Source organism: Lissotriton vulgaris, chromosome 5, assembly GCF_964263255.1.
Source record: "Lissotriton vulgaris chromosome 5, aLisVul1.2, whole genome shotgun sequence".
Lineage (NCBI taxonomy): Eukaryota > Metazoa > Chordata > Amphibia > Caudata > Salamandridae > Lissotriton > Lissotriton vulgaris.
The window spans coordinates 1553195223-1553208934 of record NC_141693.1 but is presented as its reverse complement, the minus strand read 5'-3'; the positions used below and the strand labels follow the sequence as shown (position 1 = coordinate 1553208934).

Below are 13712 nucleotides of genomic sequence, written 5' to 3'. Positions count from 1 at the left end.
GGAGTCTCACACAATCCCTGTGACTGGCCTCACACACTTCAATGAAGTTTCACTCAATCCCTGTGACTAACCTCACACACTTCAATGGAGTCTCACATAATCCCTGTGACTGACCTCACACACATCAATGGAGTCTCACTAAATCCCTGTGACTGACCTCACACACATCAATGGAGTCTCACACAATCCCTGTGACTGACCTTGCATACTTCAATGGAGTCTCACTCAATCCCTGTGACTGACCTCACACACATCAATGGAGTCTCACTCAATCCCGGTGACTGACCTCACACACAGCAATGGAGTCTCACACAATCCCTGTGACTGACCTTGCATACTTCAATGGAGTCTCACTCAATCCCTGTGACTGACCTCACACACATCAATGGAGTCTCACTCAATCCCTGTGACTGACCTCACACACATCAATGGAGTCTCACACAATCCCTGTGACTGACCTTGCATACTTCAATGGAGTCTCACTCAATCCCTGTGACTGACCTCACACACTTCAATGGAGTCTCACACAATCCCTGTGACTGACCTCACACACTTCGATGGATTCTCACACAATCCCTGTGACTGATCTCACACACTTCAATGGAGTCTCACACAATCCCTGTGACTGACCTCACACACTTCAATGGAGTCTCACTCAATCTCTGTGACTGATCTCAAATACTTCAATGGAGTCTCACACAATCCCTGTGACTGACCTCACACACTTCAATGGAGTCTTAACTCCATCCCTGTGACTGACCTCACACATTTCAATGGAGTCTTAACTCCATCCCTGTGACTGACCTCCTACCCTTCATTGGAGTCTCACTGAATCCCTGTGACTGACCTAATGTATTTCAATGGCGTCCCACTCGATTCTTGTCACTGACTTTATGCATTTCAGCAGCAGCGGCCCATGCAGTTAAGAGCGTAGGGCCCTGTGTGTGGGGGGCATTTTGGCAGATGACGATGAGGGAAAATTAACTATTTATTTAATTTTCCCTCATGGTCGTCTGTCGAATTCCTCCCAATCCGGCCTCATCGCTCTTACCTGCACGGGCCGCGGCTCCACTTCAGTAGAGTCCTCCTCAGTCTTGGTCACTGATGATATGCATTTCAATGGATTATCCCTCTGCCACTGGCCTCACACACTTCAATAGAGCCTCCCTGAGTGCCCAGCACTGGCCTCACACACTTCAATAGAGCCTCCCTGAGTGCCCATCACTGGCCTCACACACTTCATTAGAGCCTCCCTCACACACTTCAATAGAGCCTCCCTGAGTGCCCATCACTGGCCTCACGCACTTCATTAGAGCCTCCCTGAGTGCCCATCACTGGCCTCACACACTTCATTAGAGCCTCCCTGAGTGCCCAGCACTGGCCTCACACACTTCAATAGAGCCTCCCTGAGTGCCCAGCACTGGCCTCACACACTTCAATAGAGCCTCCCTGAGTGCCCAGCACTGGCCTCACACACTTCAATAGAGCCTCCCTGAGTGCCCAGCACTGGCCTCACACACTTCAATAGAGCCTCCCTGAGTGCCCAGCACTGGCCTCACACACTTCAATAGAGCCTCCCTGAGTGCCCAGCACTGGCCTCACACACTTCAATAGAGCCTCCCTGAGTGCCCAGCACTGGCCTCACGCACTTCAATAGAGCCTCCCTGAGTGCCCAGCACTGGCCTCACACACTTCAATAGAGCCTCCCTGAGTGCCCAGCACTGGCCTCACGCACTTCAATAGAGCCTCCCTGAGTGCCCAGCACTGGCCTCACACACTTCAATAGAGCCTCCATGAGTGCCCATCACTGGCCTCACACACTTCATTAGAGTCTCCCTGAGTGCCCAGCACTGGCCTCACACACTTCAATAGAGCCTCCCTGAGTGCCCAGCACTGGCCTCACACACTTCGATAGAGCCTCCCTGAGTGCCCAGCACTGGCCTCACACACTTCGATAGAGCCTCCCTGAGTGCCCATCACTGGCCTCACACACTTCAATAGAGCCTCCCTCACACACTTCAATAGAGCCTCCCTGAGTGCCCAGCACTGGCCTCACACCCTTCAATAGAGCCTCCCTGAGTGCCCAGCACTGGCCTCACACCCTTCAATAGAGCCTCCCTGAGTGCCCAGCACTGGCCTCACACCCTTCAATAGAGCCTCCCTGAGTGCCCAGCACTGGCCTCACACACTTCATTAGAGTCTCCCTGAGTGCCTAGCACTGGCCTCACACACTTCATTAGAGTCTCCCTGAGTGCCCAGCACTGACCTCACATCCTTCAATAGAGCCTCCCTGAGTGCCCAACACTGGCCTCACACACTTCAATAGAGCCTCCCTCACACACTTCAATAGAGCCTCCCTGAGTGCCCAGCACTGGCCTCACACCCTTCAATAGAGCCTCCCTGAGTGCCCAGCACTGGCCTCACACACTTCATTAGAGTCTCCCTGAGTGCCCAGCACTGGCCTCACACACTTCAATAGAGCCTCCCTGAGTGCCCAGCACTGGCTTCACACCCTTCATTAGAGTCTCCCTGAGTGCCCAGTCTGGCCTCACACACTTCAATAGAGCCTCCCTGAGTGCCCATCACTGGCCTCACACACTTCGATAGAGCCTCCCTGAGTGCCCATCACTGGCCTCACACACTTCAATAGATCCTCCCTCACACACTTCAATAGAGCCTCCCTGAGTGCCCAGCACTGGCCTCACACCCTTCAATAGAGCCTCCCTGAGTGCCCAGCACTGGCCTCACACACTTCATTAGAGTCTCCCCGAGTGCCCAGCACTGGCCTCACACACTTCATTAGAGTCTCCCTGAGTGCCCAGCACTGACCTCACACCCTTCAATTGAGCCTCCCTGAGTGCCCAACACTGGCCTCACACACTTCAATAGAGCCTCCCTCCCACACTTCAATAGAGCCTCCCTGAGTGCCCAGCACTGGCCTCACACCCTTCAATAGAGTCTCCCTGAGTGCCCAGCACTGGCCTCACACACTTCATTAGAGTCTCCCTGAGTGCCCAGCACTGGCCTCACACACTTCATTAGAGCCTCCCTGAGTGCCCATCACTGGCCTCACACACTTCAATAGAGCCTCCCTGAGTGCCCAGCACTGGCCTCACACCCTTCAATAGAGCCTCCCTGAGTGCCCAGCACTGGCCTCACACACTTCATTAGAGTCTCCCTGAGTGCCCAGCACTGGCCTCACACACTTCAATAGAGCCTCCCTCACACACTTCAATAGAGCCTCCCTGAGTGCCCTTCACTGGCCTCACACACTTCAATAGAGCCTCCCTCACACACTTCAATAGAGCCTCCCTGAGTGCCCAGCACTGGCCTCACACCCTTCAATAGAGTCTCCCTGAGTGCCCAGCACTGGCCTCACACACTTCATTAGAGTCTCCCTGAGTGCCCAGCACTGGCCTCACACACTTCATTAGAGCCTCCCTGAGTGCCCATCACTGGCCTCACACACTTCAATAGAGCCTCCCTGAGTGCCCAGCACTGGCCTCACACCCTTCAATAGAGCCTCCCTGAGTGCCCAGCACTGGCCTCACACACTTCATTAGAGTCTCCCTGAGTGCCCAGCACTGGCCTCACACACTTCAATAGAGCCTCCCTCACACACTTCAATAGAGCCTCCCTGAGTGCCCTTCACTGGCCTCACACACTTCAATAGAGCCTCCCTGAGTGCCCAGCACTGGCTTCACACCCTTCATTAGAGTCTCCCTGAGTGCCCAGTCTGGCCTCACACACTTCAATAGAGCCTCCCTGAGTGCCCAGCACTGGCCTCACACACTTCAATAGAGCCTCCCTGAGTGCCCAGCACTGGCCTCACACACTTCAATAGAGCCTCCCTGAGTGCCCAGCACTGGCCTCACACACTTCAATGAAATCTCACACAGTCCCTAGTCCCGGCTTCATGCACTAAGATGGGCTCTCACTCAATCCAGAACCTCATGCACTTCAGTGGCGTATCCCTCAACCCTCGTCACTGATCTCATCGCACTCAGTGCAGCCTCATGCTTGCCCCATCACAGGCCTTCCTTTCCTCCATCATCGCGCTCATACACCTGCGTAGAGTTTCACTCACTCACCAGGTGGCATCATTCTCAGCCACTGAATGATGTTGCCTGCATCCTTCCTGCACTTCTCCCTAAGAAACAGCTACTGGTGTGCCCCAGATGAGCGTGAGCTCTGCCGACTCCCTCCCACCCGCAGACCATGAAAGAAGCGAAAAACCCTCCCCTACTCGAAGACTCCTGAATCCCGCTGTAATCAGTGAGTGAAGTGTCAAGCATGTTACTGACTTTCCCCCAGGACTACCAGATCTCATGGACCACTGATCTTCCAATATCTTGATGTCCATATTGTCTGGCCCACCTCGTAGTAAATCAATCCACAACTTTCAAAACTGGCCCTAAAGGGGTAAAAGCATACATAGACGCCTTGACCAGCAGGGCGGCGCTCCTGCAGAGATTCTGTTAGCTGTTTAGGTGCAGACAGAGGTGTTATCCACACTCGCTTCCGGTCTCATCTCTTCCCCACTTGGGGGGCTTTGTTGCAGGTGTACTTCTTCCTTTTCATCACCTTCATCGTCTACACCATGCTGCCAGTGCGCATGCGGGATGCCATTGCTGCCGGGGCGCTCTCTTCCATCTCCCACATCATCATCCTCAGCATCTACCTCTCCACCACCTCCACCGACATGCCAAAGAGGGACCTGGCACTGCAGGTGAGCGCAAGGGGCCATGCTGCAGCCCAGGGATGGGAGAAGGAAGCGAACAGGGTCGTGTGGGTACATAGACTGGGCCTGCAGGGACAGCAACTGGAGGCTGTGGGGCAGATTCTGGGCCCATGAGTGAGGAAATAGGGAGAAAGAAGAGCATGTGTGAGGGTACTCCAAGACATGTGGCAAGCAGTGGCGGCTCCTCCGCTAGCGCAGAGGAGCATCAATCCCTACTGTTTTCAGCAGTGGAAATAAAGGAAAAATAAAATTATAATAACTCATTATTATTATTATTTCATTTGTACGTGCTGCGGCAGCTTGGCGGGGGGGCTGCTCTGCTGTCACAGCAGGAGGAGAAGTGGTGGGCACTCTGGAAAGTGCGCATGAATGCTTGGCCGGCCGTCTTGGGCCGGCCAAACAGTCATGCGCACTTTTCATGTTCTCCACCGCACTCCACTGCATTATAGCCTGGGTGGAGAACATGCCCAGGCTCCTATTCCTTGGCTGAGCACCGAACCACAGCGCTCAGACCAATCACAACGCGGCATTGCAGCATTGTGATTGGTTTAGGGGAGTATGGGCGCTTCATGTTCCGACCAGTGAAGAGGGACGACTATGAGGGGCAACAAGGAGAGACGTGGCAAGGAGGTACGTTTTTTTTTCTCTTTATCCCCTTCACCCCACCCTCTGCGGTGCCACCCCTGATCCGTGCCATCCACCACTGGTGGCAAGAAGCGTCGGGGACTGCATGGTCGAGCGCTGTGGCCTGTGGAATAGCCGCTAGGGCATGTTCGGATAATTATGGTGGTCCTTTTAGGATAGAGTTTTGGCACACTCTAGCAGATGTGGACAGACAGCGGGCCTCTCAGGACAATCACTGAAGTCTGTGGGGACGTAAAGAGAGGCCCAGGGCACAGGGAATAGATAGACACTTGGGCATTTTGGGAACAGATGCCAGGGCTTATTGCAAGTGACAGCAGAGACTATGTGGACAGACACTGTGTGGCAAAAGTGAAGCCCTGGCAGGGGAAATAGACTCTAATGTATGTGTGGACTGAAACCAGGACCTGTGGAAACACAGACTGAGCAGGCAGAGATAATCACCCGGTCCCCGGGTGGGAAGAGATTTTTGCAGACCCTAAAACGTGTTTGAAGAGATTCAGGGCCTCTGGGACAATATGTTTTCTAGCACAATATCAAAGTTTCCTCTGCAGTGATATTTACCCCACTATGTCTACTATCAACATTCTGTCAAATATGGAATAAAGAATAACAAATCTGTACTTCCCTAGGTATGCTTAATTGGCGATTTATTGGTAGTCAATCTATATGCGGGTCAATAGTCTTGATTTGTCAAAGTCAACATCAAAGTGGCACTTATAAAGCGCGTAGCTGCTCAATAAAGTGTCCCGCAAAACACCCAAGGGTCTTGACTCGTTACTCAGCACGGCTGAGCCAAACTGAACTAGAAAGCAACACAAGCGCCTCTGCTGAGAAAGGTTATTTGCAAACAAAGATGAATCTAACTGGTGTTCAGAATAAAGCATAAACAACCTGCTGAATCATTTAGCAACTGGAAATTTATTCCTCTTTTCAAAAAATATTTTTGTTTATACGTGACACAATGTTTTTAGTGCATGGAAAGAACGACAGTTTTTTATATATATATGTACAGTGAACAGCAATTACAAGTGAAAAAATTATTTACACACTCTCAACATTCGTGGCCTTCCAATCATACAAAACACTTGCATACACAAAAATCAGTAAAACAATACGAACAACAGTTAGGTACAAAAATACAAAAGTACAAAAAACCACGTATCGGTCATAAATCAGTCGGATAAATCCCTTGGTGTTTTTTAGAGAAATAATCCTAAAGTCTTTTCAACTCAATTTCTGAAAAGGAGTATTCTTCTTAGAGAGGTTGATACATGGGCTGATTTATAACGCAAAAGATGTAGACCAGATACGTAGGCAAGGTGGTCGACGCGTTTCGAACCCGTACGAATAATAGGGTTCTCCTCAGGACCTGTACTGGTTCTGTGGAAATAATCAAGAAATGGGGTGCTTAGTCTAGCGAGCTATTTTAGAAGGGAGAGAAACTCGCCCTGAGTCAAACCAAAGCCTACCTTAAGCAATTGAACCAGAGTCACATAATTCAAGACTAGAGAAGTCAAGGTTTCAAAGATTTCACCGTGGTGTGCATACAGGGGCTGTGAATAAAAGAAATAAAACAAGCGCGCTTAGTTTCAAACCTAAAGTGTCTTTCCTAACTGCGGGGCGCGGGGTTGGATGTATACCTGCACTGACGTCAGCGGTTGTTTTGACGTTTAGTCCATGCTTCTGGTATTCCGCGGAGCGGGCTTGATTTGCGCCTCTGCTTCACTGTAAATGAAGCATGAAAGGGGGACCTAAGGTTAGGTTTGAGATACCATTTGCGTAACCAGAGGAGAACGGTCATCGTGAAAGCTACATACCGGATGAGACAACGGGTCCTTCGTCCTCGGAGTCGTGCTGCAGAGTGAATCAGAGCTGCAGAGCTGTTTAGACTGGTACTTCCTGGTTGATAAGACTCTCAGAGGCTTCTGGGACTTGTAGTTCACTTTATAACGAGTCTACGGGTCTGAGTAGTTCAAGTGTTGGTTTTGTATATCTCTGACATCTCGTTCAATCCTCGCAAGGCAGTGTTGAACTTCATTATTAGTAATGCCTCACGTTGGGCTAATTTGGCATCCAAATCTCCGCCCCTGGGATCTTTTTCGATTTTCGACAATACTGTCCATCTTAAGTCCGATTGTTTATGTTTCATGTTTGTCCAATGATTGACAAGTGGGGCGTTTTCTACGCCTCTCCTTATCCGAGATTTATGCTGAGTGATCCGACTCCTTACTTCTTGTGTGGTCTTACCTATATAGACCAAAGGGCACGGGCAGATGATAGCGTAGACAACATTTTTAGTTTTGCAATTTGTAAATGCTTCGTGCTTCCAATGAATGTTTTCAAATGTGAAGACAGAGTCCTCAATGGTTTCATCGCAGCATATGCACGTGCCGCATTTGTGGTGACCTTTGGTGGGAGGTAGTCCAAACAGACTTTGTATGGTGGGTGATTTAGCCGGAGGGAGGGCAGCTCTTATGATATGATTAGCAATGCTTTTTTCTTTTTTGAAAGCAAACAACGGAGGGGCTGACAGATCTTCATGCAGATTTTTGAGTAGATGCCAATTGGATAGAATTAGTTTTTTGTATTGGTTTGCCGCTGGGCAAAAGGTGGTGACGCATACCATTCTTCTGAGGTCTTGTTTCACTTTCTTTTCAAGTAGGACCTCTCTGGGAGTCCACCATGCTCTTTTAAGGGAATTTTTTAAGAGTTTTTTGGGGTATCCTCTAAGTGTCAGGCGTTCTTTTAAATGGCCTGCATGTTTGAAATATTCCTCCTTGGTGGAACAATTCCGTCGAATTCTAAGGAATTGTCCATAGGGCAGGTTCTCTTTAAGGTTTCTCGGGTGGTTGCTGGTGAAGTGTAGCGCTTTATTTCTATCAGATGGTTTGCGAAATAACGTTGTGCTGAGTCCTTGTGCTTGTGGTTGGATTTCCACGTCCAGAAATGTGATGGATTCCTTTGATGATGTGGCTGAAAATTGGATATCGGCTGTTCGTGAGTTAAGCCATTCCACAAACTTATTCAGATCTTCTTGGTTTCCTGTCCAGATTAAAAATAGATCATCTATATAGCGCATATAGTTGGAAATATAATGGCCATATGGATTGTTGTTATAGATGAATTTTTCTTCGAATAGCCCCATAAACATTATCGCCAGCTCGGGGGCAAAGGGACAGCCCATCGCTACCCCTTTTATTTGAAAAAAGAACTCTGAATCAAAAGAAAAAAAGTTCTTTTGTAGTGTCAAACGAGCTAGGTCGAGGATGAAATTAGTTGGGACTCTCATTGGTCGTTCACGATTTTCCAGAAAAAAGGTTAAGGTTTCAAGTGCCTGTTCCTGCGGAATCTGAGTGTATAAGGACACTACGTCTAGTGTCACTAGCAGTTGATTCTCGCTGTTGAATTTAATCGACGCAATGCGGTTAAGGAACGCCGTGGTGTCTTTCAAATGGGCTGGGATGGTCTCAATAAAATGTTTAAGGAAGAAGTCGATGTACTTCGCCACCGGTTCAAAAAGTGAGTCACAGCCGGATATAATTGGCCGCCCCGGGGGATTGGTCTCATCTTTATGCATTTTGGGGAGAACATAGAACACCGGGGTTCTGGGGCTTTTATTCTGTAAAAATATAAGTTCCTTGGGCCCGACAAATCCTTGATCGAATCCTTTCTGGATCATGTCAAACATCTGTTTTTTTATGTCTAGAGTAGGATCTTTGCCGATCCGCCTGTAGCAGTTTTGGTCATTGAGTTGACGGAGGACTTCATTCTTATATTTGTTGACATCCCATACAACAATTGCTCCGCCTTTATCGGCCTGTTTAACCACAATGTTATTGTCATTCTTAATGGTTGATAAGGCTTCCTTCTCTGCTTTTGTGAGGTTGTATTTCACAAAGGTTTTCTTTTTTTCTAGGGCAGAAATTCCTGAAAGTACAGTTCGTTCAAATGTAATACCTTCCTTGGGGATATTTGGTCCTTTTGGGCAGAACGATGATTTTTTTCTTAGTCCTGTCGCCTCTTCTGTTTGAACTTCTTCAGATCCTTGAAAGAAGGTTTTCAGGCGAATTTTTCGACAAAATTCTAGTGTCTCCAATTTCATTTTAACATAGTCCGTGGGGCGTGATGGAACAAAATTGAGGCCTTTTGTTAAAATGGATCTTTCGGCTGGAGTAAGAGTTCTGTTAGAAAGGTTGAAGATGGGGGATTTGGTTAGTTCTTGTAAAACTTCTGGCGTGTTCTCATTTCCCATGGTTGGGTGAACCGGGTCCTGCCGCGGGGTTTCGGTTGACCGCGTCCTAAAAAAGGCTGTTGATTTTGCTGCTGTTGATATTGGCCTGGTCGGTTGTCCGTTCTGTTTTGGTATTGGCGATTAGTATTATCAGGCTCACTCCCGGATGAAGAAGTTGTGTCAGAAAATGTGATGAATTTTTGACGAGATCTTCCTTGGTTGCCCTGTAGATATCGACGTGAGTCGGCCCGTGTGTAAAAATCCTTATTTAGGTAAGGGTAAGCAGATTCCAACGAAAAACTCTTTTTGTCAATTTCGAATTTGTTGCTTTTCTGAGCAACTGTAACGTCTTTAAATTCTGAAATTTCTTTATCTATTTTCTCCAGAAGTGTTTTTGAGTCTGAGATTAGTTGGTTGTTTTCAATCTCTCTCTGGAGGGTGGATATTTCTTCCAGTTCTTTGACTGAAATCCTGTGTGCCGTTTCGATGGTCAGGACCATAAGGGCCCGGCTACACTTAGTTTCAATTCCGCTAAAATCCTTTTTTTAATCTGGGTCTTCTGTGAAAATGACAGGAATGTTACGGACAATTAGTCCTGCTGGGATGGTTCCGGCCCGAAGGTGTTGAAGTAAAAAGTGGCCGTGTAGATCCGTAAGGATCTGTTTTTTGCGTAACCGAGTGAGTTTGTCCGACTCGTTTTGTGTATTGGCTGTAACGCTAAGGGTTGCTGAGGCAAACACTGGGGGGTCTCTCATTAAGTTCTGTATATGTTCCTCGGTAAAGGAAACTGTATCTTTCTCGGCCATAACAAAAAGAAAGTTTAAGAATAAATAAGAAGTGCGTGAAGGAATAATAGTGAAGTGAAAGTGACCAAGCACAAAAGCCCGACAGCTGGGCACAACACAAGTTCAACAAAGCACAATTACCCTGAGACAGACTTTTTCTGTCTAACAGGACCTCGCGAGCATCTGCCCCCTACAAGAACCGCAAAACACCCAAGGGTCTTGACTCGTTACTCAGCACGGCTGAGCCAAACTGAACTAGAAAGCAACACAAGCGCCTCTGCTGAGAAAGGTTATTTGCAAACAAAGATGAATCTAACTGGTGTTCAGAATAAAGCATAAACAACCCGCTGAATCATTTAGCAACTGGAAATGTATTCCTCTTTTCAAAAAATATTTTTGTTTATACGTGACACAATGTTTTTAGTGCATGGAAAGAACGACAGTTTTTTATATATATATGTACAGTGAACAGCAATTGCAAGTGAAAAAATTATTTACACACTCTCAACATTCGTGGCCTTCCAATCATACAAAACACTTGCATACACAAAAATCAGTAAAACAATACGAACAACAGTTAGGTACAAAAATACAAAAGTACAAAAAACCACGTATCGGTCATAAATCAGTCGGATAAATCCCTTGGTGTTTTTTAGAGAAATAATCCTAAAGTCTTTTCAACTCAATTTCTGAAAAGGAGTATTCTTCTTAGAGAGGTTGATACATGGGCTGATTTATAACGCAAAAGATGTAGACCAGATACGTAGGCAAGGTGGTCGACGCGTTTCGAACCCGTACGAATAATAGGGTTCTCCTCAGGACCTGTACTGGTTCTGTGGAAATAATCAAGAAATGGGGTGCTTAGTCTAGCGAGCTATTTTAGAAGGGAGAGAAACTCGCCCTGAGTCAAACCAAAGCCTACCGTAAGCAATTGAACCAGAGTCACATAATTCAAGACTAGAGAAGTCAAGGTTTCAAAGATTTCACCGTGGTGTGCATACAGGGGCTGTGAATAAAAGAAATAAAACAAGCGCGCTTAGTTTCAAACCTAAAGTGTCTTTCCTAACTGCGGGGCGCGGGGTTGGATGTATACCTGCACTGACGTCAGCGGTTGTTTTGACGTTTAGTCCATGCTTCTGGTATTCCGCGGAGCGGGCTTGATTTGCGCCTCTGCTTCACTGTAAATGAAGCATGAAAGGGGGACCTAAGGTTAGGTTTGAGATACCATTTGCGTAACCAGAGGAGAACGGTCATCGTGAAAGCTACATACCGGATGAGACAACGGGTCCTTCGTCCTCGGAGTCGTGCTGCAGAGTGAATCAGAGCTGCAGAGCTGTTTAGACTGGTACTTCCTGGTTGATAAGACTCTCAGAGGCTTCTGGGACTTGTAGTTCACTTTATAACGAGTCTACGGGTCTGAGTAGTTCAAGTGTTGGTTTTGTATATCTCTGACATCTCGTTCAATCCTCGCAAGGCAGTGTTGAACTTCATTATTAGTAATGCCTCACGTTGGGCTAATTTGGCATCCAAATCTCCGCCCCTGGGATCTTTTTCGATTTTCGACAATACTGTCCATCTTAAGTTCGATTGTTTATGTTTCATGTTTGTCCAATGATTGACAAGTGGGGCGTTTTCTACGCCTCTCCTTATCCGAGATTTATGCTGAGTGATCCGACTCCTTACTTCTTGTGTGGTCTTACCTATATAGACCAAAGGGCACGGGCAGATGATAGCGTAGACAACATTTTTAGTTTTGCAATTTGTAAATGCTTCGTGCTTCCAATGAATGTTTTCAAATGTGAAGACAGAGTCCTCAATGGTTTCATCGCAGCATATGCACGTGCCGCATTTGTGGTGACCTTTGGTGGGAGGAAGTCCAAACAGACTTTGTATGGTGGGTGATTTAGCCGGAGGGAGGGCAGCTCTTATGATATGATTAGCAATGCTTTTTTCTTTTTTGAAAGCAAACAACGGAGGGGCTGACAGATCTTCATGCAGATTTTTGAGTAGATGCCAATTGGATAGAATTAGTTTTTTGTATTGGTTCGCCGCTGGGCAAAAGGTGGTGACGCATACCATTCTTCTGAGGTCTTGTTTCACTTTCTTTTCAAGTAGAACCTCTCTGGGAGTCCACCATGCTCTTTTAAGGGAATTTTTTAAGAGTTTTTTGGGGTATCCTCTAAGTGTCAGGCGTTCTTTTAAATGGCCTGCATGTTTGAAATATTCCTCCTTGGTGGAACAATTCCGTCGAATTCTAAGGAATTGTCCATAGGGCAGGTTCTCTTTAAGGTTTCTCGGATGGTTGCTGGTGAAGTGTAGCGCTTTATTTCTATCAGATGGTTTGCGAAATAACGTTGTGCTGAGTCCCTGTGCTTGTGGTTGGATTTCCACGTCCAGAAATGTGATGGATTCCTTTGATGATGTGGCTGAAAATTGGATATCGGCTGTTCTTGAGTTAAGCCATTCCACAAACTTATTCAGATCTTCTTGGTTTCCTGTCCAGATTAAAAATAGATCATCTATATAGCGCATATAGTTGGAAATATAATGGCCATATGGATTGTTGTTATAGATGAATTTTTCTTCGAATAGCCCCATAAACATTATCGCCAGCTCGGGGGCAAAGGGACAGCCCATCGCTACCCCTTTTATTTGAAAAAAGAACTCTGAATCAAAAGAAAAAAAGTTCTTTTGTAGTGTCAAACGAGCTAGGTCGAGGATGAAATTAGTTGGGACTCTCATTGGTCGTTCACGATTTTCCAGAAAAAAGGTTAAGGTTTCAAGTGCCTGTTCCTGCGGAATCTGAGTGTATAAGGACACTACGTCTAGTGTCACTAGCAGTTGATTCTCGCTGTTGAATTTAATCGACGCAATGCGGTTAAGGAACGCCGTGGTGTCTTTCAAATGGGCTGGGATGGTCTCAATAAAGGGTTTAAGGAAGAAGTCGATGTACTTCGCCACCGGTTCAAAAAGTGAGTCACAGCCGGATATAATTGGCCGCCCCGGGGGATTGGTCTCATCTTTATGCATTTTGGGGAGAACATAGAACACCGGGGTTCTGGGGCTTTTATTCTGTAAAAATATAAGTTCCTTGGGCCCGACAAATCCTTGATCGAATCCTTTCTGGATTATGTCAAACATCTGGTTTTTTATGTCTAGAGTAGGATCTTTGCCGATCCGCCTGTAGCAGTTTTGGTCATTGAGTTGACGGAGGACTTCATTCTTATATTTGTTGACATCCCATACAACAATTGCTCCGCCTTTATCGGCCTGTTTAACCACGATGTTATTGTCATTCTTAATGGTTGAT

The 13712-nt window shown here is 47.1% G+C and overlaps 1 protein-coding gene across 2 annotated transcripts in view; it reads left to right on the top strand.

Annotated features, from left to right (window-relative positions):
- Positions 1 to 13712, top strand: part of ADCY4 (adenylate cyclase 4) — a 261919-nt gene that overhangs the window by 163281 nt on the left and 84926 nt on the right. For both annotated transcript variants that reach the window (XM_086923621.1, XM_086923620.1), the window contains exon 4: positions 4562 to 4729. In XM_086923621.1, the coding sequence (XP_086779747.1) occupies positions 4562 to 4729 (168 nt within the window). The remainder of the gene's footprint in view (positions 1 to 4561; positions 4730 to 13712) is intronic.